Source organism: Sceloporus undulatus, chromosome 2, assembly GCF_019175285.1.
Source record: "Sceloporus undulatus isolate JIND9_A2432 ecotype Alabama chromosome 2, SceUnd_v1.1, whole genome shotgun sequence".
NCBI lineage: Eukaryota > Metazoa > Chordata > Lepidosauria > Squamata > Phrynosomatidae > Sceloporus > Sceloporus undulatus.
Genome location: NC_056523.1, coordinates 66,888,099 through 66,914,425, shown reverse-complemented (window position 1 = coordinate 66,914,425; position 26,327 = coordinate 66,888,099). Strand labels below are relative to the sequence as shown.

General features: G+C 41.8%; 1 protein-coding gene across 1 annotated transcript in view; it reads left to right on the top strand.

Moving 5' to 3' along the window:
- Window positions 1-26,327, top strand: part of SLC6A11 (solute carrier family 6 member 11) — a 191,236-nt gene that overhangs the window by 152,607 nt on the left and 12,302 nt on the right. The window contains 2 exon segments of the mRNA XM_042454875.1: window positions 3,030-3,142; window positions 5,450-5,587. Coding sequence (XP_042310809.1) covers window positions 3,030-3,142; window positions 5,450-5,587 — 251 coding nt within the window.

Below are 26,327 nucleotides of genomic sequence, written 5' to 3'. Positions count from 1 at the left end.
GAAAATCTTCTGTCAAATTCATATTCAGTTACCCGGTTGGACATTAGCTGAAGAAAAATTACATTTCCAAATTTGGGAGGGACAGTACTATTTAAAAAATAAAATCCTTGTTTTGGTGTTTCCATGTATTTTATAATAGTAGTTAGAATCTAGATACAGTACTTTATAGTATAGTCTATGCTGACTTTATAACTACAGTATAATATTTTTCGAGAACTAGGTGCTGGGACCTCAAAACTATTTATTTTATGGTTTGTTCATGACAAATTTGTAACCTGTGTACCTTCCAAAAATTTACCTCCCTTGGTACGTTTTTTATTCCCTTTCATAATTGGGTTCCCTTTCATGCATGTGTGGGAAAAGGAAAACATTGCCCCACTACAGAGACACAGAAGAAAAAGGGAAATATTGACCCACTATAGCTACTATTTCTTGTTTTGTTGTATTGAGTTGCAGTAGATTTATTTCCAAAGGGTAAACAGTGTGTCACAATGGGACCATTGCATTCCTCTGCACCTGCAAACTCTTTGAAACTCTTTGAAAGACATTAATGCTATCCAAAGAACAGCCTGGAGACCAGAAAAAGGCTTTGCCCACGTTGGATGGAATGCAAATCTTCTGCAATTATTCGCAGACAATACTTTTGATTTTCTTTTTTCTTGTATTTATTTATTGCATTTCTATGCCATCTTTCTCTTGGTGAGGGACCCAAGGATCGGTAAATGAGTCCATCGCCTCCATGAAGTTTTAGTCTATTGTCTTCATGAAGTTTGTAAGCCTACCAATATGAGTGTTTGAACAACTTTATTATTTGATTATAAAATAATATAATCATAGGAACAAGGACATGCGCATAGTATCAGATCATTGTTCTATCTAGCTTAGGGCTGTCCACATGGACAGACTGCAGCTGCCTGGGGTTTCAGAAAGGAGTTATTCGGATTCCTATCTGGAGATGTCAAATACTGAACCTAGGACCTTTTGCTTGTCCATAATCTGTGCTGGGGAGTGGGGTGGGGATGGGAAGAAATTTGTTCTATTTTTTCCATGGGTGAATTGTCAGTTTTTCAATTAAGAGATTTGGGAAGTTTGGAGAAGACCACAGGGGGAAACCATCTGATGATTTTATTTTATTTTCACTTTAGGAATAAGGGAAGTTTGGTTTTTTAGGACAGCAGAATTTTACAAATTAAGAGTAATTTAGCACAATTAGGGAATAGTAATGATTGCTGTAGGCATATAAAATTCACAAATCCAGATATATTTTTGCACCTGATAGATGCTGCCATCTTCATGAAAGGATTATTTTGAGGCTGCAGACTTTCATTTGTTCGTGATGCTAGTACATTATTTCAATATTTTCAGTGTTGATTTAACGTGTACAGTCTGCCCTTCCTTTACGCAGGGGATCCGTTCTGGACTCCCCGCATAAAGGGAAGTCTGCCTATGCTCAAGCCCCATTTAAATTTATGGGGCTTGTGCAAGTGGTGACACACGTGCACCACAGGTGCACACCCCATTATCCCTTATGAGACGTGCCGCCTCCCAGCGTATCATGAAAGCTGTGTAAAGCATGCTCACATATGACACGGGTGCACTGTATATTGAATATGCTTGTAGTGCAAACTTTAAAATATTATCTCCACAAGACCCTTTTTGTCCAAACGAACTTTATTTCATTTATATTGATAGTCCTAATAATATTTCTTATCCACCTCTCTCAAGGTGGGGGACAAGAACAATTAACAGACACATCATGTCAGTTAAAACAAATCATTTAAAGTACACATCAATGTGATAGGACATCCATACAATTTACAAGGACAAGATAATACACATATTAAAACAATCCACATTTAAAATTGGCAATTTAAAAATCATCTGGGTAAACCTACTGGAAGAGACTGGTTTTTAATAATGTTTTGAATTCAGACAGCATATTCAGCTGTCTAACCTCTTCCGGCAGATCATTCCACAGTCTAGGGGTGGCTGTAGAAAATGTCCTCTGGCTGACAATTTCCAACCTAGTCCTGGCTGACTGGAGTATATGTCTGTCAAAGCACTTGAGCATATGGGGCAGATTATATGGGAGAACATGATCCTGTAGGTAACCTAGACCCAAACCATGTAGGGCTTTTCTTTTAGGTTGCATCCACACTGGATAAATAATTCAGGTTGACACCACTTTAACTGCCATGGCTCCATGCTGTGGAATCCTGGGATTTGTAGTTTGTTCTGGCACCAGAGCGCTCTGACAGAGAAGGCTAAATGTCTCACAAAACTACAGTTCCCAAAATTCCATAGCATTACACCATGGCAGTTAAGGTAGTGTCAACCGGATGAGTTTTGCAATGCAGATACGTACAGCCTTAGTATTGTGCAATTAATGCTTTTGTGTTTTAAATTTCATTCATTCGCTAAATAACAGCCATGAAACCCACTGGGTGACCTTGGGTAAGTCACATGCTGTCAGCCTCCGAGGAAGGCAATAGCAAGGTGATTTATTGGGCCACCCTAGTTGGGGCTAGTAGTTAGATTTAGGACTGCATTATGAATAAAGTTTTTCAACTGTTGTTAAAGCAATAAAATACTTATAGATTTGATGAAAATACATGTTGCATATTTCATCCCCCACTCTTTCATCCCCCCCTCCAAAGAAAACCCTTACGCTTCAAAATTTCTGGAAATTTGACTTCCCTAAGGACACTTTGGACAATAGAAATAAGTGATGGAAACTGGAAATATAAGATGATTCTGCTTCTTCCTGCCCTTTCATTTTCTAGTGTCCAAAAGCATCCAGAACCATTGTAATTTATAACTAAAACAGTAAATCCTACTCTCCAGAAGCCATACAGTATATATTGTCTTTAGGCACTGGTCTAAAATGATTTTGCGATAGGTTCGTATTTGACACCTCACTTATCCATTTATATATCCATAAACTCTAAACCATCAACATGACAAAGTTGCTACTAAAATATGAAATGAGAAAATTGTTACTGAAGTACATTTGTTTTCTTTTTTTTCAGGACCTGGACTTGCTTTTATTGCTTATCCAAAAGCTGTAACAATGATGCCTCTTTCTCCATTATGGGCAACATTATTTTTCATGATGCTCATATTCCTTGGATTAGATAGTCAGGTATGAATTGAAAGATAATTTTATATACACATAGCCTAATGTTATTGAATAGTTGTTCTGATGTGTTTACAGTAGTAGAGGCAAGTAGTAATCCAGAATGTCTGTCAGCTATATTTTTTTCCATTTTTTAGGAAAACAGAAATGATAAACAGATAATAAAAATAGCAGTAGTCATGGGAGTTCATTTAAGGGATGCAGCAGGATGCAAAGAGAAATAAAATACATATTCCAAAAGCAAAATTTCATCTGTAAGAACCTCTTGGCGGGTTACAAACCGCCAAAAAATACGTATTGAATACGTATTAGGGTTAGGAAGGGGCGGTGCTTCCGCACCCCCCTAACCCTAATACGTAGTCAATACGTACAAGATGGCGGCGCCCTTTCTACATGGGCGCCGCCATCTTTGCGTATTGGACGCACAGCGTCCAGACGCGTCGCACCGCTGCTGCCGTAGCGAGCGCGCCCCTGGCGCCTCGCTACGTCGCAAACGCGACGCAAAAAGAAGCTCCATTTTGGAGCTTCTTTTTTCGGTCCGCGCGGGAGTCGGGCTCCGGCTCCCCCGCGGACTTTCTGGCGGCGGCGCCAGACCGCTGCAAAGCGGCGGTCTGTACCCCGCCCTAAGCTTTCATTCCCTCAGTCTCAAATTCCTATCCTTGTGTTATTTTGACTGAAAGTGTTCAACTTCTTATGTATAGCTAAAGTCTCTTCACGTTCTAGTTTATACTATAATCCTCAAATTATTTGTTCTAAGATTTTATATTTGGAACTGTTCCAGTAAGGAAATCTGGAAATTTTAATGTGTGTGTGTATTTAAAGTGTTGCAAGCATTTTATAAGTTTAAGTAGTAGGGACAAATTTGCTGAATTTTAAGGTAGTGCTCTGCTTTTTTGGAAAACTTGATTGCTAGCTGGTGTCACACAGTGGCTAAGAAACTGAACTATGAATATGGAAATAATTAGTAACATATGAACAGACATACTAGATCAGACTGAAAGTCTATATAGGCAAGCATTCTGTTCAAACAAGGCCAACCGGTTACCTGAGATGTTCTCACAAGCACCATTGTTCTTACATTATTCTCCTGCTAAATGTTCTTTAGAAAGCCACTCTCTCTCATCTTCAGCCTACCCATTCCTGCATTCAAACTATGTATAATGCAGGTGTACCTTACAAAGTTTTTATACGTATTTCAAAAAAAGCATATGTGAACTACATAAAAGTACTATAAAATACTGTAATGATTCTACTTAGCATTGCATGGCTTCTTTACTTCATAAACAAAAATGGTATATCCCTGCTTCTAAGAATTGTACAGTCTCAGTATTGAGAATGGTAATATAACAGGAGGAAAGGAAAGGGAGAGTCAAAAGTAATATAGTATTAATCAAAAGGTATACAACAAAAGATTATCAGGACCTGAGCATGCATAGACCACCCTTTCCTAACAAGCATCCAAACAATTGTTTGATCTGTGATCAGCTGTTCTTACGGATGAGGTAACCCAGTCCTAGCTGTGGGACCAACCTGGAATCATACAGAAAAAGAGATTCCACTTAAACTTTAGGAAGAACTTCTTGATGGTATGAGCTGTTCAACAGTGGAATATGCTACCTCAGAGAGTGGTGTAGTCTCACTTCTTTGTAGGTTTTTAAAAAGAGGCTGGATGGCCATCTGTTGAGAGTGTTTGATTGTGTGTTCCTGCATAGCAGGGGGTTGGACTGGATGTCCCTTGTGGTCACTTCTAACTCTATGATTCTATAATTATATGATCCATTCATGCACACATTTTCCTTGAACGATGGCAGGGAACTGAAGAGCAAACATTGCATTTAGTATTTATGAATACGGGAGTAACATGGTGATACAGTAGATCTGTTTTGTATTAGACATGCAAAACCTAAGCTGAAATCTCTCCTGAGCATTGGAATTCATTGCCTTGGGCAAGTTGCTGCCTCTCTCATTATTTTTATTGTAGGCCTTATATTACAGATAGTATTTTGCTGTGGAACTTCTGCACTTAGAAAAATCATTCCGAACTGCCATGCAAGCAGCTCTTACTAGATATTTGAAGAATGCTGGAAGGAACAATCCAACCCTTCAAATAGTGCTCTGTCCCATTGCCAGCAGACATATGTAACATGTGTGATAAATTGAAAGCATAGCGGGACATATTTGGCACACTTTTAAAACAGGACTGGACTGTAAATTATGGAGAAATAGTAGAGTATCTTGTACCCTAGCAAATGCTCTCGAAATAATACATATTTTAATGTTACATCTTTTGTCTCTTGCATTTCTTTTGTCCAGTTTGTGTGCGTTGAAAGTCTTGTGACAGCTGTGGTGGATATGTATCCGAAGGTTTTCCGAAGGGGTTACAGACGAGAATTGTTGATTCTTGCTCTTTCAATTGTGTCATTTTTCCTTGGTCTAATAATGTTAACTGAGGTAAGATAAGATTTATTTGTATTCAGAGCTGTGCACCAAAAACATGTTATCTCTCCTTTTGAAAAAAGAAATTCTTTCTGTGTTTGAGGACTGATAAATACTGAAGCAACAAAATACTGAAGCAACAAAATGTTGATTATATGGTGCCAAGTGATAAAAGAAAATGTTTGAAAATGTAAATACTTCTTGTCAACGGTTTCATGTAGTCTTGTGGGAACAGCATCTTGTACAGCGCATAGCTATATAAATGGTTACCACCTGCCACTAATTGAAGTGGGAATGCCCGAAAGCTAATTTTTGTATTTGGCTGCAGAAAATATAGTATGCCCTTGCTAACCATGGGGGATCCATTCCGGATCCCCCTTCAATGGATAGCAAAAAAACGCAGGACCTTAAGTCCCATTCTTTTCAATAAGTGCATGTGCCTGCTCACACTGCCATGTGTATGCACCCCCCATTAAAAAAGCCTGGATTGCCATCCATAGAAGCTCAGACTGCAGATGGCAAGCCTGCAGTTGGCACAGGCACACTGTATATTAAAATAAAAGAAGTACTAACTTGCTTTTTTCAAAGTACAACTTTTGGGGGAAATTAATGACCACATTTCCAACTTTTGGAAGACTTCCATTATAACCCAAACTTGCCCTTGAATATTTTTTTGCAAATATGATGGTGTCCATAGATGCCTATTATAATTACTATCTTGTGACATGACCTTATAAATGCCACTCCACCCCAATTTAAGAGCCAGCAACTGGATTGAGCAAAGGATATATGCTTAGCTTATGGTCAAGGCACAAGGGGGAGGCGAGACTGCAACAATCAGAAAACAGGACCCCTTGAAGCAGGATCTTTGTTGTCACCTCAATCATTGGTGAGAGAAGGGTGGTAACATCCACCTCCTTGCACCCGAGTTGGAAGCTGAATCTGGCTGTTGGCTCTTAAGGTGTGTTCCGGGGGGGGGGGAGTAAACATAACTAAGTAACGAATATGGAATACCAGCAAAGATTTAATTGTTATGCAAAATGGCACTTTGTTGTTGTTAACTGCCCTCAAGTCAATCTCCACTTATGGTGACCTTGTGAATGTGACATCTCAGTGACTCCCTGTCATCTAGCCTTAGTCGATGATCTCCGTCTGGGCATCGACAGGGGAAGTGTGACCTGGTTGGTGTTTTTGGACATCTCAGTGGCTTTCGATACCATAGACCATGGTATCCTTCTGGAACGCCTGAGGGAATTGGGTATCGGGGGCATTGCACTCCAGTGGCTCCGATCCTATCTCTCGGGCAGATTCCAGATGGTGCAGTTGGGGGATACTTGCTCCTCTAAGAGGGAACTGACATCTGGTGTCCCCCGGGGAGCTATTTTGTCCCCCCACTTTGTTCAACATTTACATGAAACCGCTGAGAGACATCATCCGGAGACACGGGGCGTGGTGTTATCAGTATGCCGATGACACCCAAATATATTTCTCTGTGTCTCCAACTGATGTAGTGACTAAGGATGGTGTCTTCCCTCTGAATGCCTGCCTGGAGTCGGTAATGGGCTGGATGAGGGAAAACAAACTCAGGCCTGTTACAGACAGCCAAAATAAAGCTGCTTCGAGTCACAGTGAAGGTATGGTGTTTCAATGATGCATGCGTCCTAAGAGTCCAGAAGCCACACCAAAGCCACGCTCCAGTTCTTACGGCTGGAGCGTGGCTTTGGTGCGACTTCTGGACTACGTAAAAGTTCAATTGTAAAACAACAAAAAAATGGGCTTGTTCGAAGGATGGAGTAAGGAATACATGGAGTAGGTTGTTTTATTCAGAATCCCTTGACCATATAGAATAGAATAAATAGATGATAAGAAAGAATAAATTGTACAGTACAATTATTAGAACAGGATTCAAAATAAACATCAGAATTCCAACTTATCCCACGCACTCATCTTCAGTTGTCACCAGCCAGTGTGTAGTGCGTTTCGCACATAATATAAAAAATTGTGCTACCTTAAGTAATCATTGGGGTCCTGATTGTCCAACAGATAATCGTAAAATAAAAGCTTAGCAGTAGTCTAGAGATTTGATTAAAGAGGGGGTAGCAGCTGATGGTGAAAAAAGAACTGAGCTGTAGGTCGATAAAAACACCAGGCAATCACAAAGAGCAAAAACCAAGGTTGGTAGGGTAGTTACCTGTACCCGTGGTGAACCCACCGGGATAACGAAAGAGCACAGCGTTAACGAAATTTCTGGGATAACGAAAAAATTCCATAGGAAAACTGTTCAGGTTAACGTTGTTTTTTTCGGCTTATAACGAACAAATTTTTGGTGCGTTTTTTGTTTTTTTCGGAGCGCTTTTTACGCCGAGAAATCGCGGCTTCCAGCGCTAGCGCTATGGCTTTTTTCGAGTTGCCGAATCTTTCGGGTTACGAGGGCGCCGCGAACGGATGATTTCGTCCCGGGGTACCACTGTATTTCCCTTCTAAGACTGCTGTTGGAGAACATTAAATCAAGCTAGTGATTGAAGGATTATTACATGCAGTGTACATCTTAAAGATCTGTGGAGCGATTTGGGGGATGATGGGAGTGCAGGGTTTGCAATGGGACAGGAAAGGAAAGGAAACCCCCCACCTCCATTGATTAGTGAAAGACCATTCAACATAACACTGAAATGTAACCTCCTATAGCCACAATGTATTTGATTTCTCATCCATTTGAGCAAATAGACCTAATTCAGAAGCTTTCTCCTTATCTTTAATGTCTCCTAAGCAGACGCTGTCTTATACTAGAACTACCTGATTTAAATATGCATTGCCGTACTGGTGGGATGGTCATGAATTGTTGTTTTCACTGCTTCACGAATTTTTCACTCCATCAAGCAACAATTATACATTATATTTCTATTTTTTTAATTAATTAACTATTAAAACTATATGTAAGGAAACCATATATTTGTTTTCTGAATCAAACTGTTTCTTTTGAAGAAAAGTTGATTTTCTGTGCAAATAGGTGTTAAGTGGGAAGCGCAAGATCAAAGCGCGGTTTTCATAAACATTTAGCATAACAGCTGTTAACTGCTTTGTGGAGATTTAAATTTTATATTCACCAAAGAGAATTTTTAGAACGGAGTATTGGCTCCCCCCTAAAAGTTTTGTAACTCGAATGCCTTATATCACTCCCGCTAGTTGTAGAAGCAGATCCCCCAAATCATAAATGCTGGAATTGGTGCGAATGCCATTTCAAATTCACCCTTAATTTCTTTCCTTCTTCTCTTTTTATTATCCTAATTAGCCTTTATTAAATGTTCCCCGTAAGGCTGCGTATGGTATGAAATTAAATTAGTTTTGATTCTGGATCATTAATCTGTGTATGATTTTTGGTCTTTAAAAAAAATCACATTATTAAAATAACCTGTAAGCTTATAAGCATAATGTACAGATATTGCTAAAGGGTACCAACACAATATGGAAACTATTGTGGGAGCATTAAAAACAAAATTTTAAAATTAGATATGTTGAAAAAAGGAACCTTTGATATCAGATTACAGTATCAGATTGTGCCTTAATATTTAATTTAATGTGTTCCTAATAAATTAGAACATTGTTATAGCACAGATGAGCTTCTGGAAGATTTTTAAGTTTTAATGTCTGTGTTTGTGTGTGTATGAACAGCGATGGTCTGGAGAAAGAAAGAAGTAAGCAAGGTTATCCTCAGGCAACAAGATGACCATAACGAGACTAGCCTTCGAGTTTTCTACAAAGCTCTAGTTTCTACAACTAGACTGTGCAGGCGCCTTCCTAATAACCAGGAGGATCTCTATGGATAACTCCAAAAGATAGACATCCCATGTAAATGGGCAAGAAATTAAGTATTTCAGTTAAAAAGATGGTCCCAGGTTGGCATAAAACAAATATACCAATCAAGATGGTGCTGACAGCTTCTTTTTTAAAAGCCAAAACAAAATAGAGATATACAGGTCAAAGGAAGCTCCGCTCGGCCACCTCCATCGGACCTTTTCAGGAAGGAGCTAAAAACCTTCCTTTTTCCACAGCTTTCCCTTAATGTCCAGGTGTAGCCCCTGCTCGCCCTTTACTGTTTGCAATTCGTACTAGATCGGATGGTATTTATTTTTATATCTTTTAATATGTATTATTGAATGTGTTTTTTGGGGACGTTGTAACACTGTTTTTATTTAACCCCCCTTGAATCTTTGGAAAGGCGGGCTATAGATAAAGATATTATTAATTTGGTTGTTGTTTTTATGTTATTGTGAGTAGCGTATTGTTATGTATGTTATTGTTGTGAATGTAAAATCTGAAAAGGTTGTTGCGAATCCTTTATTGACGTTGTGCCAAGTGATTTCACAGCCTTAGTTTTTGTAGGAGGCAAAGCCTGAATTTCTGTCTTCAGAGTCCCTCTGTCTCGCTCGCTCCTCAAAAACAAACAAACAACAAACAACAAAACAACCGAGACATAGGCCTCTAGATTACAGGCAGGCATGGTAGCATTGTTTTGAGTATTTGACTAGATCTGGAAGAACAGGATTTCAAAATCCTGCTTCAGCCTAGAAACCCACTAGGTGCAAGTTGCATAAGTCACCTAGAGGAAGCAATGGCAACCCCCCTCTGAACAAATCTTACGCAGGAAACCCCCAATAAAGTTGTCAGAGGTTGGAAATAATCTTGAAGACACCCCACAGCGCGAACAAAAACAACACTTTTTCTTTTCTGGCATGTTTTTATACCCTCTTTCTGATCAGGACACCTGATGCAAGAAGCCCAGTGGCATTCAAAGGCATTATATAGCTTTCTGGCTGAACTAATAAAAGTGCTTACACAAACGAAGTATTATGGATTTTGGTATAATAATCTATTCCAGTATCCCAACTAGATTCTTCATTCCCACCCTCCGGAAATCAGTTGGTAATAGTATTGGCCTGAGTTGAATGATCAAAATCCTGATTTAATAAACCAGGATTTGCATAAATACCTATGGGCCAAATCCCTTTGCTGGCTGTATAATAACAAATGTGGCCAGTAAGATTGCTTAAGATTTTGAAATGAATCCTGTCTACTTAAACCTAAGAGACTTTTGCATAGCTAAAATTATGTATCTCCCCAATTAAAAGTTGTAGCCTGCAATTGTTTATCACTTTCCTTGTTTGACATATTTTACTAAATATAAAATGCACAGCTGTCACTTTTATTCGCGGCGGTTCGCTGTGTGGACATAACATCAGTTCTTTAGCTGAAGTGCTATATGCATGGACTGAAGAACATTTCCTCATCTGTTTCTTGGAAATAGATTCAACAAATTGGGGAGGGGAGAGCAGTTTATGCAAACGCCAGTATTACAGCTACGGGGCTGAGCTGTCTGAAAAGTGTTGAATGAATCTCATTAGTACCTGCAACGTAGGGGTGAAACAGATGGGCAGGGAAGGAACAAAGCCAGTAACCGCTCATGGCCCATTGGCCCAGGCTGTAGCAACACACAAGCGCAGCCGGGGTAGGCATCCAAATGGACTGCAGCAAGAAGCAGAAATAATCCTGTTTCTTTTTGGGCTGCCTTAGGCAGTCACATGCAACCCGCCAGGGTGGCTTATGGACCCCAGGGTGTTTTTTGTGGTGTCAAATGCAATGTCCCGCTAGGAGGGCTGGAAGGCCACCTTCATCGGCCCATCAGGGTTAGGGCTTGTCTTAGTGGAGTAAAACAAGCAAGGAATTCCATTTTTAAAAAGATGTAGAGTGACAAGGTAGACACATTTTGGGCGTCCCTGGTTTTGAAGGATAATGTGTGAATTCCTTTCCTATATACTTTGGTTGTAAGTTTTTTTGTTCTCTTTTTGTGGGAATTGCTTAATCATTTTTGGTGGAATCCACATGCTTTTCCCCCAGGTAGTCTAACATTATGGAGTGAAACAGACCGCCCCAAAGGGGTGCATTTAAGTTGTTCCGTCCGAAGGTGGATTGGGGCCTTGGCAACCAAAATCCATGGCCCTAATCTGCCTTGAAGCTGGCTGCCTGAAGAAGGAGCACAAAGAGCAATCCGTTTTCAAACTGGCGGTTCCGTGCGGTCCGCGGGGTTTGAGACGGCATCCATGCTCGCCTTGGTCGATGATCTCCGTCTGTGCATCGACAGGGGAAGCGTGTCCCTGTTGGTGCTCTTGGACAGCTCCGCGGCTTTCGATACCATAAGACCAGGGTAATCCTTCTGGGACCCTGGCGGAGGGGGGAGTGGGGCCTGTGCTTCGGGGTTCCCGTTCCTACCCTCCCGGGAGGTCCCAGAATGGTGCGCTGGGGACTTGTGCTTCCAGCGAGCGGGCCCGGAAAACCGGGGCCTCAAGGAGCCATTCTGTCCCCCATGCTAGTCAACATTACATGAAACCGCTGGGAAGATCATCCGAGACATTGGGCGCGGGGTTTAAGTACGCGGATACACCCAATTATTTCTCTATGCGCGACTGATCAGTGACTGGATGGCTTCTGCCTCGCGGTGGCCTGTCTGAGTCAGTAAAGGGGCTGGATGAGGGAAACCGACTCAAAACTCAAACTTAATCCGAGAAAACGGAGGTAGATGATGAGGTTCCCCCTGGGCACGGATGGCGGTGGTTCCCCTGTCCTGATGGGGTCACGCTCCCTGGTGAAGGATTCCCTCCGCAGTATGGGGGTGCTTCTTGTTACTCGTCCCTTCAACCTGACTGCTCAGGTGAATGCGACGGCAAGAGTACCTGTATAAGCAGCGTTTCGGCTGATTCGCCACGGCTTGCGCCCATATCTGGCCCAGAGGGACACTTGAAACTGTGGTACAACGCTCTGGGGAACTTCGAGATTGGATGTCGGCAACGCACTCTAAGGGGCACCCTTATACAACTCGGAAGCTGCAAGTAGTGCAGAACATGCAGCACGGTTGGTCACTTGTGTTTCCGGACCAGCATATAACAGACCGGTGCTTAAAGATCTCCACTGGCTGCCTATTCGCTTCCCTCCGAGCTCAATATAAGGAGTTGGTTATTACCTATAAACCCTAAATGGATTGGCCGCAGATTCCTGAAGGGACCGTCTCCTCCCCTTACATTCCAGCACATCGCACCCCTCATAACATCTATCTTGAGGCAGCAACTCCTGAAGGGTGCCTGGCAAGGTTGGCCGGGACGGCCAGAAGATCCTTTCCCAGGCTGGCCCCACCCCTTTGGAACACGGCTGCCCATAGAGCTCCGCTGCATCTACCACCATGCCCAATTTAGGAGGGACGCAAAACCTTCCTATTTACCAGGGCATTGTCCCCTACTAAACATCCTAGTGCCCCTCTCACTCCTTGGCCGTATGGTTGGGCTAAGGGGTTTTTTAAGTTTTTTAGTAATGAGGTTGTTTTAATCTGTTTTAATATTTATGTGCGGCACTAAGGCTTGTGTAGCCGCCCTGATCCATTTGAAGGGCGGGTATAAATAGAAAAATTTTATTATTATTATTATTAGTTTTGACAGGTGGGATAAAAGCGGGCTTCTCTAGGCCGCCGCAGCTGAAAACTGGCTTTAAGGTGCGCTGGCAGCGATGTAACATGGCACTGCCAGAGTGCCTGGAAGCTGGGCCCTTATGCATCAGCTGCTCAACTTGAAGCTGGCTTCCAGGCATCGTGGGAGTTGGGTGCGTCGGTATGCCAGGTCCCCAGACACCCAGAAGGCGGGCTTTATGCCATTGGTTTTTGCAAGTGGCCTGTGTTTTTTTGCCAACGCAGTTACAGATATTCAATTTGAAGAATCCTGTGGATGAATTTATAAACAAATCAGAAATCTAATCCTTTTCCTAAAAATAACATCCTAAAGAAATAATGATGCTGTTTTTTGAACAGCGGCACAAGCTTTGTTTGAGGGTTTTGCCATCTTGTCACTGTCCTTGGCTAAATTAATGCATAGGAACAGGTGTGCCCAGGCAGAAGTTGCAGAAATCAGGGGTGGTTGTAAAAATGTTTCAGATTATCCCTCTGGTTTAGGTCCTGGGGAATGACAGTGGAACTGAGTAGATTTTTTTTTCTTCAGTAGGGGAGATCTTTTTAAAAAACGGAAAATCTTCCGTCAAAGTTCCATATTCAGTTACCCGGTTGGACATTAGCTGAAGAAAATTACATTCCATTTAGGAGGGACAGTACTAGTTAAGAAAATAAAATCCCTTTGTTTTGGTGTTTTCCATGTAGTGTATATGTGTTAGATCTAGATACAGTACATTTATAGTATAGTCTATGCTGACTGTATAACTAATATATTTTTTGCGAGAACTAGGCTATGTGCTGGGACCATCAAAACTAGTTATTTTATGGTGTTGTTCAGACAAAATTTGGTAACCTGTGGACCTTCCAAAAATCTACCTCCCTTGGTGAGTTTTTTATTCCCTGTTCATAATTGGTTCCCTTTCATGCATGTGTGTTGGGAAAAGAACATTGCCCCACTACAGGACCAAAGAGAAAAAGGGAAATATTGACCCACTATAGCTAAGAGTTCTTGTTTTGTTGCAGTGATTGATTTCCAAGGGTAAACAGTGTGTCACAATGGGACCATTGCCAGTCCTCTGCACCTGGCAAACTCTTTGAAAACTCTTTGAAAGACATTAATGCTATCCAAAGAACAGACTGGAGACCAGAAAAAGGCTTTGCCCACGTTGATGGATGCAATCTTCTGCAATTATGCGCAGAGCAATACTTTGATTTTCTTTTTCTTGTATTTATTTATTGCATGTCTATGCATCTTGTGCTCTTGGTTAGGGGACCCAAGGATCGTTAAATGAGTACCATCATCCTCCATGAAGTGTTAGTCTATTGTCTTCATGAAGGTTGTAAGCCTACCAATATGAGTGTTTGACAACTTTATTATTTGATTTAATAATATAATCATAGGACAAGGAAAGCGCATTGTATCAGATCATGTGTTCTATCTAGCTTAGGGCGGTCCACATGGACAGACGCAGCGGCCTGGGGTTTCAGAAGGAGTTAGTCGATTCCCTAGCTGAGATGTCAAATACTGAACCTAGGACTTTTGCTTTGGCCATAATCGGTGCTGGGGAGTGGGGGTGGGGTGGAAAATTTGTTCTAATTTTTTTCCATGGGGAATTGGTCAGTTTGTTTTTCAATTAAGAATTTGGGAAGTTTTGGGAGAAACCACAGGGGGGAAAACAAGTCTGAAGGAAGTTTATTTATGTTCGCTTTAGGAATAAGGAAGTTTGGGTTTTTGGGACAGCAGAATTTTACAAAGTAGAGGAATGTACAACAATTAGGGAATAGGAATGATTGCTGTAGGCATATAAAATTCACAAATACAGATATATTTTTGCACCTGATAGGTGCTGCCATCTTCTGAAAAGGATTAATTGTGAGGGCTGCAGACTTTCATTTGTTCGTGATGCTAGTACATTATGTCAATAGTTTCAGGTTGATTTAAACGTGTACAGCCGGCCCTTCTTACGAAGGGGATATCCTTTCTGGACTCCCCACATAAAGTTGAATTCTGCCGATTCTCAAGCCCCAATTATTAATTTAGTGGGGCCTTGTTCAAGTGGTGGCACACGTGCACCACGGTGGCACAACACCCATTATCCCTTATGAGACGTGCGCCTCCACAGCTATCATGAAAGATGTGTAACATGCTCACTATTGACACGGTGCACTGTAATTGAATATGCTTAGTGCAAAATTTAAAATATATCGTCCACAAGCCCTTTTTGGTCCAAACGAACTTTATTTCTTTATATGATAGTCCTAATAATATTTCTTAATCCACCTCTCTCAAGTGGGGGCAAGAGCAATTAACAGACACGTCAGGGTCAGTTAAACATCATCTTAAAGTACAAAAATCATGTGATTTCGACAATCCATACATTTAGCAAGGACAAATAATACACTATAAAACAAAATCCACATTTAAAATGGCAATTTAAAAATCAATCTGGGTAAACCTGACTGGCAGAGACGGTTGTTAATAATGTTTGAATTAAGACAGCAGATTCACTGTCCTAACCTCTTCCGGCAGATCAGGCCACAGTCTAGGGGTGGGCTGTAGAAAATGTCCGCGTGCTGACAATTTCCCAACCTAGTCCTGGCTGACTGGAGTATATGTCTGGCAAAGCCTTGACATATGGGGCAGATGAGATGTGGAGAACATGATCCCTGTGGTAACCTAGACCAAACCATGTAGGGCCTTTTTTCTTTTAGGGGTTCATCCACACTGGATAAATAATTCAGGTTGACAACCACTTTAAATGCCATGGCTCCATGCTGTGGATCCGTGATTTTGGAGTTGGTTCTTTCACCGGAGCTGCTCTGACAAGAAGGCTAAATGTCCCTCACAAAACTACAGTTCCCAAAATTCCATATCATTACAACACCATGGCAGCTAAGGTGTGTCAACCGGATGAGTTTTTGCAATGCAGAACAGCCTGAGTATTGTGCAATTAATGCTTTTGTGTTTAAATTTCATTCATCGCTAAATAACAGCCATGAAACCCACTGGGTGACCTTGGGTAATGCCATGCTGTCAGCCTCCGAGGAAGGCAAGAGCAAGGTTATTTTAATTGGGCCACCCTAAGTTTGGGCTAGTAGTTAATTTAGGCCTGCAGTATGAATAAAGTTTTGCAACGTTGGGTTTTTTTGTTAAAGCAATAAAATACTTATAGATGTGATGAACAATTACATGTTGCTATTTCAGCCCCCACTCTTTTCATCCCCCCCTCCAAAGAAACCCTTACGCTTCAAAATTTCTGGAATTTGACTTCCCTAAGGACACTTGGGACAATAGAATAATGATGGAAACGGAAATATAAGATGAGTCTGCTTCTCCTGCCCTTGTCCATTTTCTAGTGTCCAAAAGCATCCGAAACATTGTAAATTTATAATAAAACAAGTAAATCCCGACTCCTCCAGAAGCCATACAGTATATATTGTCTTTAGGCACTGGCTAAATGATTTTGCGATAGGTTCGGATTTGACACCTCACTGATCATGTATAATATCCTAAACTTCCTAAAGCATCACATGACAAGTTTGCTACGAAAATATGAAATGAGAAAATTGTTTACGAATACATTTGTTTCTTTTTTTTTCAGGACCTTGGACTTGGCTTTATTTGCATATCCAAAAGCTGTAACAATGATCCTCTTTCTCCATTATGGGCAGCATTAGTTTTCATGATGCTCATATTCGTGGATTAGATAGGCAGGTATGAATGAAAGATAATTTTATATACACATAGCCCTAATGTGATTGAATAGTTGTTCTGATGTGTTTAAAAGTAGTAGAGGCAAGTAGTAATCCAGAATGTCTGTCAGCTATTTTTTTTTCCAGTTTTAGGAAAACAGAAATGATAAGCAGAAAATAAAAATAGCAGTAGTCATGTAGTTCTGTAATTGAATGCAGCAGGATGCAAGAGAAATAAAATTACATATCCACCAAAAGCAATTTCATGTGTAAGAACCTATGAATCGTTTCATTCCCTCAGTCTCAAATTCCTATCCTTGTGTTATTTGGACTGAAAGTGTTCACTTCTTATGTATAGCTCAAGTCTCTTCACGTTCTAGTTTATACGTAATCCTCAATTAATTTGTTCGAAAGATGTTATATGTGGAACTGTTCCAGTAAGAAATCGGGAAAATTTTTAAATGTGTGTTGTATTTAAGAGTGTTGGCAAAGCTTTTATAAGTTTAAGTAAGTAGGGACAAATTTGGCTGAATTTTAAGGTATTGCTCCTGCTTTTTTTGGAAAACTTGATTGCTAGCGGGTGTCACAACAGTGGCCTAGAACTGACTATTATGAATAATGGAAATAATTGAGTAACATATGAACAAATACTGGATCAGACTGAAGTCTATATAGGCAGCATTCTGTCAAACAAGGCCAGCCGGTTACCTGAGATTGGTTTTCTCACAACCCAGTGTTCTTAAATTATTCTCCACGGCTAAATGTTTCTTTAGAAAGCCACTCGATCTCATCTTCCCTACCCATATCCTGCATTCAAACTGTGTATAATGCAGGTGTACCATTACAAAGTTTTTTTGATACGTATTTCAAAAAAAGCATATTGAACTACTAACAGTACCATAAAAGACTATAATGTTCTACGTTAGCATTGCATGGCTTCTTTAACTCATAAACAAAAAATGGTATATCCCGCTTCTAAGAATTGTGTAATACAGTCTCGTATTGAGAATGGTAATAATAACAGGAGGAAAGGAAAAGGGGAGAGTCAAAAGTAATATAGTATGAATCAAAAGGTATACACAAAAGATTATCGGACCGAGCAGCATAGACCACCCTTTTCCTAACAAGCATCCAACAATTGGTTGATCTGTGATCAGCTGTTTCTTTCGGATGAGTAACCCATCCTAGCTGTGGGCCAACCTAAGCATACAGAAAAGAGATTCCACGTAAACTTTTTAGGGGAAGGAACTTCTTGATGGTAGAGCTGTTCAACGTGGAATATGCTACCTCAGAGAGTGGTGTAGTTATCACTTCTTTGTAGGTTTTTAAAAAGAGGCTGATGGCCATCTGTTGAAGTGGATTTGATTGGTGTGTTCCTGCATAGCAGGGGGTTGGACTTGGATGTCCCTTGTGGGTCACTTCGAACTCAGATTCTATAATTATAGGATCCATTCATGCACACTTTGACTTGAATGAAGGGCAGGGACTGAAGAGCAAACATTGCATTTAGTATTTATGAATACGGGAGGAGCATGGTGATACAGTAGATCTGTTTTGGTAGTAGACATGCAAAACCTAAGCTGAAATCTTCTCCTGAGCATTGGAATTCATTGCCTTTGGCCAGTTGCTGCCTCTCTCTGTATTTGTAGTGTAGGCCTTATATACAGATAGTAGTTTGCTGTGGAACGTCTCTGCACTGAGAAAATCAGTCCGAACTGCCATGCAAGCAGCTCTTACGAAGATGTGAAGAATGCTGGAAGGAACAATCCAACCCTCAAATAGTGCTCTGTCCCCATTGCCAGCAGAACATATGTACATGTGGATAAATGGAAAAGCAGAGTGGGACATATTTTGGCACACTTTTAAAACAGAACTGGGCGGTAATTAAATGGAGGAAATAGTAAAGAGCATCCTTGACCCGAGCAATGCTCTCGAAATAATACATATTTTAAATGTGTACATCTGTTGTCCTCTTGCATTTCTTTGTCCAGTTTGTGTGCGTTGAAAGTCGGGGTGACAGCTGTGGTGACTATGTAGCCGAAGGTTTTCCGAAGGGGTTACAGACGAGATTGGTTGATTCTTGCCTTTCAATTGTGTCATTTGTCTTGGTCTAATAGGTTAACTGAGGTAAAGATAAGAGTTATTGTATTAAGAGCGTGCACTCAAAAACATGTTATCTCTCCTGTTTGAAAAAAGAAATTCTGTTCTGTGTGTTGAGGACTGGATAAATACTGAAGCAACAAATACGAAGCAAACAAATGTTGAGTATATGGGTGCCAAGTGATAAAAGAAAATGTTTTGAAAACGGAAAACTATTCTCGTCACGGTTTTGCATGGATCTTGTGGGAACAGCATCTTGTACAGAGCGCATAGCCTATATAATGGTTTACCACCTGCCACTATTGAAGTGGGAAATGCCCGAAAGCCTAATTTTTGTATTTGGCTGCAGAAATTAGTATGCCCTTGCTAACCATGGGGAGCCTTCCGGATCCACCTTCAATGATAGCAAAAAAAAAACGCAGGACCTTAAGAGTCCCATTCGTTTCAATAAGTGCATGTGCCTGCCACACGGCCAATGTGTATGCCACCCTCCCCCCCCCCCATTAAAAAAAAAAAGCTGGGATTGCCATCCATAAAGCCAGACTCAGATGGCAAGCCTGCAGTTTTTTGCAACAGGCCACACTGTCTATTAAAATAAAAGAAGTAACTAACTTGCTTTTTTCAAGTACAACTTTTTGGGGAAATTATTGACCACATTTCCAACGGTTGGAAGACTTCCATTATAACCAAACTTGCCCTTGAATATTTGTTTGAAATAGGATGGTTGTCCCATAGGATTGCCTCTTATAATTACTATCTTGTACATGAACCTTATAAATGCCACTCCACCACCCCAATTTAAGAGCCAGCAACTGGATGGAGCAAAGATATATGCTTTAGCTTATGGCCAGGCACAAGGGGAAGGCGAGACTGGCAACAATCAGAAAAACAGGACCCCTTGAAGAAGCAGGATCGTTGTTGTAACCGGTCCATCAGATCATTGGTGAGGAAGGGTGGTAACAGACAACTTCGGGACACCCGAGTTGGAAAGCTGAATGCTGGCTGTTGGCCCTTAAGGTGTGTTCCGGGGGGGGGGAGTAAACAGACTAGTAACGAATATGGAATCCAGCAAAGATTTAATTGTTATGCAAAATGGCACTTTGTTGTTGTTTAACTTGCCCTCAAGTCAATCTCCACTATGGTGGACCTTGTGAATTTACATCTCAGTGACTCCCTGTCATCTAAGCCTTAGTCGATGATCTCCGTCTTTGGTCATCGACAGGGGAAGGTGTGACCTGTTGGTGCTTTTTGGGACAGCGCAGTGGCCGTTTCGATACATAGACGCAGGGTAAATCCTTCTGGAACGCCTGAGGGAATTGGTATAGGGGGAATTGCCACTCCATGGCTCCCGATCCTATCTCTCGGGCAGATCCGATTATTTAATTATTATTAACCTTGATTTATGAAGCGCTGTAATGTACACAGCGCGTAAATGCATCTTGTAGTTCAGACGTTCCCTGCCCTCAGGCTTACATCTAAAAGACATGACACAGAAGGAGAGGGGAGTGGTGGAGGAAAGGTAAGAGGTCCAGCAGTTCCTCTCAAGACCTCCGAGGTCTGGACCAAGGCAGATGGACTGGAGGGAGGGCAAGGCTTCATAAGGGATGGTTAATCATTATCCAGAGAAAATACATAATCACAAGTAGATAATACATATACAGTACATATGAAATACAGGAAATGGATCGATAAACAGCCAACACAAACAGCAGAAGTAAGCGACAGTATGCGAAGCATGGGAAAGCCTTCTCTGATAGGATGGTTTTTTCAGCTCCGTTTAAGCTGGTTAAAAGAAGTGGAGGGCTCTGCGTGTGGAGGGAAGAAGGTTCCAGGAGTGAGGGGCCAGAATTGAAAAAGGGGTCGAAGCCGGGATTGGGGCAGAGGAAATCCTGCTGAGACAGGACCCTTGACTACCAGAACGATGGCCCTGGTGGGGAGGTGAAGAGAAAGAAGGTCCTGATAGTAGGAAGGGGCAGTCATGGGGGCTTGGAATGTCGCAGCAGGAAGCTTATACTGATCGCGGAAAAGGGAGAGGGAGCCAGTGAAGGGATGCCAACACAGAGAATTGGCAGAGCGTGGTGAAGTGATAATGCTGGCGCTGACTGGCTGGACAGAGATTTAAAGGAGGACGGAGGGAGAAAGAGAAGCCCCAGCCAGGAGACAGTACAGTAATCAAGTCCGTGAGATCACTAGGAGGGCATGGACCAGGAAATCTTGGCAGTGGACGGCGGAGAGATATGGTCGGATTTTTTGGCAATATTGGTACAAAAAGATCTACAAGCCTTGGCTGTGGTCTGGATCTGAGGGAGACACACGAGAAGAGTCAAAGAATAAAGCGAAGACTGCGGGCTGCTGGACTGGTTTTAATGGAAATGTTGTTCCACAGAGACAGAAAAGGAGTGGGGTTGAAGGTTGGGCTTAGGAGGAAGAACAAGAGCTCCGTCTTTGGACATGTGGAGCCAAACGCCGATGGCGCCATCACTGCGAGACAGCTGTAAGGCAAATGAGACTTGCTGTTCAAGCCGTGGCGAAAAGTCAGGGTCAGAAAGATACAGCGGGTGTCCCACTGCAGACATATGGTAAGGAAAAACCAAAGAGCGGATGAGTTTTCCTAAGGACAGTGTTGTAGAAAAAAACAGAAGGGGACCCAGAACAGAGCCCTGGGAACGCCAACAGAATAAGGGGAACAGGAAAGAAGCAGACCCCATGCAACTAATGCAAAAGAGCTGCCAGACAAGTAGGTCTAACCAGTCGAGAACAGAGTCGGAGAACCAAGGCCCCAGAGAGTATGTCATAGGAGACAGTGATCAACAGGGTGCAAAGGCTGCAGTCAGATCGAGAGAATGAGAACAGAGTAAAGGCCATTAGCCTGGCCTGTAAAAGGTCATTCGAGATCTTAGTCTGAGAGCTGTCTCTTAGAATGCATTGGGCGGAACCAGACGAAAGGATCAAGGATGGAATTGCGTCAAGAAACTCAAGACAGCCGATGACAACCCGGACAAAAACGTAGGAAAGAAGGGGAGAAGGAAATCGGACGATAGCTAAGACAAAGAGGAGGGGTCAAGAGAAAGGTTTTTTTTCAGAATTGGGGAAATGAGAGCATGTTTGAAGTCCGAGGGAGGAGCCTGGTAGAGAGAGAGAGATGAAGATATGGAGGGAGCGAGGGCAGAAAGGAGGAGCTATAGAGATTAGAAGACGAGTAGGAATGGATCAAGAGGACAGGTGCAGGTTTGAAGAGTTCAGAAGTGTAGAGAGTTCATCCAAAGAGGCAGGAGGAAAAGACAGAAAATTGGTTAGGCGAAGTGATAGAGATTAAGAGCAGAAGAAGAATCAGGAGGGACTAGCTCAGAGCGAATAGTGGTAATCTTAGATGAAATAGTTAGCAAAGTCTTAGGAGAGAAAGATGAAGAGACTGGAGGAGAGGGAGGTTTAAGCAAAGTGTTTGAAGGGGGAGAACAAACGCTGCGGGCCACCTCTCATTGGCAGAGATCACATGATTTGTAATAATTCTGTTAGCATAGAGAGGGGCGGATAAGAAGAAAGAACAAATTTTGAAATGGATAAAATCAGGCCGCACTCTTTGGACCTTTCTCCAAAAGAGTTTCGGCCGCTCTAGAGCAGGACCGAGAAACTTAATGGGTTGGGGGGTAGCCAGGCTGAGGCCTAGTCTTAAGAGGAAAAGTGCGTAACAGAGACAGGGCAAAATGGTCGAGAAGTTTGAGGAAAGAGTTAGGTGCAGTTGGTGCAGGTGGGGGACACTGCTCCTCTGAGAGGGAACGGACATCGGGTAGCCCCTGGGGAGCTATTTTTGTCCCCCACACGTGTTGTCAACATTACATGAAACCAGCTGAGAGAGATAATCTGAGACACGGGGCGTGTGTGTTATCCATATGCCATGACACCCCAAATATATTTCTCTGTGGTCCTTCGACTGATGTAGGGACTAAAGGATGGTGTCTTCCCTCTGAATGCCTGCCTGGAGTCGGTAATGGGCTTGATGATGAAAACAAACTGCAGGCCGGTTACAGACAGCCAAATAAAGCTGCTCGAGTCAAGTGAAGTAGGTTGTTTCAATGATCAAGGTGTCCTAAGATTCCAGAAGTCGCACCAAAGCCACGCTCCAGCGCGTGAGAACTGGAGCGTGGCTTTGGTTGTGGCTTCTGGACTCTTAGGACGCAATGCATCATGAAACATAATACATTCACTGTGACTCGAAGCAGCTTTTATTTGGGGCGGTCTGTACAGCCTCAGTCACTTAATCCCATAGAAAAATGGAAGTCCTTTTTTGGTGAGAGGTTTCCCCAGCCCAGGGAATAAATTTGTCCACCTGTCCTGAACGGGGTCACAGTTCCCCTGAAGGATGAAGTTCGTAGTCTAGAGTACTTCTGGACTCATCCCTGCAGTTGTTCATCCCATCTCAAGTAGATGCAACGGTCCAGAAGTGCTTGCTATCAATTTCGGTTGAGATACGCCAACTGTGACCCTACCTGGGCCAAAGGGGCTGTGAAACGTGGTACTGCTCTGGTAACCCTCTCATCTAGATTTGTAATGCGCTCGACATAGGGCTACCCTTGTAACCAAGCCCAAGAAGCTTCAGTTAGTAACAAAATATGGCAGCCAGACTCGTCACCGTACATCTAGGTTTGACCATATAACACCTAATTTAAAAAGATCTTCACTGGCTGCCTATTCGCTTCGCAGCGCAATACAAGGTGTTGGTTATTATCATAAAGCCCTACATGGCTTGGGGCCCAAGTTACTTGAGGGGCCGCATCCCCCCATAATAATCTGCCCTGCAAACTCAGAACATCCGGGAAGAATTTTATGGAAATTCCACCTTCCAAATGTTTTCTACACCCAGATGCCTATGCAAAGGGGGAAAAATGATGGCCTCGGCGAATCTGGAATAGCCTTCCCGAGGAGCTCCGTTTTGAACGACTCCCCTGAAAACATTTTTTAAAAAGGCTTAAAACCTTCCTTTTTTGTCAAGCCTTCCCCCCTGATAAATGAAGTTGTGTATGTGGAATGCCATTGATCCCTGCCCTTACCTTGCTGTATGACTGGTGTTTTAATTTTGTATAATTGGTTTTTACTAGAGATGTTTTTGTAACAGTCTTTATGTTGTAATGGTTTTCACGGCTGTAAACCGCTTTGATCTGTGGGAAAGCGGTATACAAATAAAATCTATTATTAGTATTATTATCTGCTGAGGCTCGGCAGGCCTCAAGCTTGTGATGTCTCTGATTTGAGTCCATCCATTTGGCATGGGTCCCTCTCTTTCGGGCTTCCTACCTAGCAATTTTTTTCCCTAATCATGCTTCTCATGAGAATGGAATAACTGGATTTACAGATATCAGTGAAAACCGTTTACTGTGATTTTTAAAATATCTGTGATTGAAAACTGTATTTTTGTGATTTTCCTGTATTTTCCTCTGATCTGTACCACTACGAGGTGATACTGCTGCTAACTGATCCAGAATCACAGAATTGTTTGCAGTAGTTACTCTTGTGACTGGTAGGTGAAGCACCTTTGGCCTACAAAGGATTGAATCATATGATTTCTTTTATTTGCAGTGGTTTCCTGTGACCCTGGCCACTACTGTATTTTTATTGTTAATTTAATTTGTGTAATTAAAAATATGTATTTAGTTATTTAAATACTATAAATCATTGACAATTTGAGGGTTCGGACCCGTTGGAACCTCCCTGGCTATGCCTTAGTAGTAAACCAATGCATAATCAATTTTTTCTACCACAAATATCAGAAGAATTCAAAAAGTTTTTGAAGAGATATCAGCAAAACTGTTTGGATGTTTTGCTCTTCATATGTTTCGTTTAGGTTGGAAGTAGATGTCTTGAAGATAGCTTTGTTTTTTACATAAATTGCATTCTGCAATACTGTCACTTTTGGAGGAAAAACCTCCAAATAGGACTCCTAAATTTCGTGTTTTTTTCATTTTAAGACACTGATATTTATATAGCTATAACAGTCAGAGTTCAGCAGTGATCTGTGAAAAAGTAGACAATTCTGTGAAAATCACAGTTTGGAGCTCAAGAAGCAAGAAATGAATCACAGTCATGAAAAAGTAGCAGTTCTGTGAAAATCACAGTTTGGAGCTCAAGAGCAGAATGAATCACAGTCACTGAAAAAGTAGCAGTTCTGGTGAAACACATTTGGAGCTCAAGAACAGAATGTGTGGCTGCATCCAACAGCAGAAATAATCAGTTTCAATCACTTTCAGTGCCATGGCTCCATCCTATGGATTCCTGGGATTTGTAGTTTGTGTGTGGCACCAGAGCTTGTTGACAGGAAGACTAAGGCGGGGTACATACCGCTACTTTGGCGCGCTCGGCCGCCGCCACCAGCTAGTCCACGGGGGAGCTCTTTTCGAGTCGCGTTTGCAACGTAGCGAGGCGCCAGGGGCGCACGTCCTACGTCACAAAGGACGCGACCGTAGGACGCTCAGCCAGCGTCCGATACACAAAGATGGCGCCGGCCATGTAGAAGGGCTGCGCGCATCATTTGTACGGACGGAGTCCGTACTAGGCCCACCAGGGCATCTATAAGAGACGTCCCAAATGCGGTGAAGAAACCCCAAAATGTCTCACAAAAAACTACAGTCTCCCAGAAGTTCCATAGCACTGACCATGCATTTAAAGTGGTGCCAAACTGGATTATTTATGCAGGTGTGGATGCAGCCACAGTCACATGAAAAAGTAGCAGTTCTGTGAAAATCACAGTGTTGAAGCTCAGGAGCAGAATGAATCACAGTCACTGAAAAGTAGCAGTTCTGTGGAAAATCACAGTTTGGAGCTCAGAACAGAATGAATCACAGGTCACTGAAAATCACACGTTTGGCAGTCAAGCCAGTCACAGTTCCAACAGTGACTACACAGTTCTGTGATTCTATTCCATTGATCTGTTGAAGATCATTTTTTTGTTCTTCTTGGATTCCATGGTATCCGTCAACACTTTTAGTACTAGCCACATCTCAAAATAATTTATTTTCTTTCTGTCAGCTTTCTTTCACTGTCCCGGCTCTCATATCCTTACAGTTGATGGAATACAGTGGTTGTGGAGATCCGCACTTTGGTTCTGAGTTATATTTTACTGTTTAGAATCTAGTACATTTCTTGCAAATACCCTTCTCCGATCCTAGCCTTCTAATTGGTTGACTGCCATCTTCATTCGTGATTAATATTTGAACCTAGCATTAGCTTCTATAGTTCATATAAAATAGTTTCAGTACATAATGTTTAGTTCCTAGAAATAATAACTCGTTTTTTCCATCATTATTTCTTTTAATTCTTCTTTCTATTAAAAACACAATGTCTTCTTTGTGTTTGCACTTCAAACTGGTAGTGTCCACTTGATGTTGGCCAAAGACATGTATTATACTGTGATTGTATTCATTTTCCCCCATTAATTGTCAAAATGGATCTACACATCTGAATTGTTTATTTCAGCATTTTTTGGAC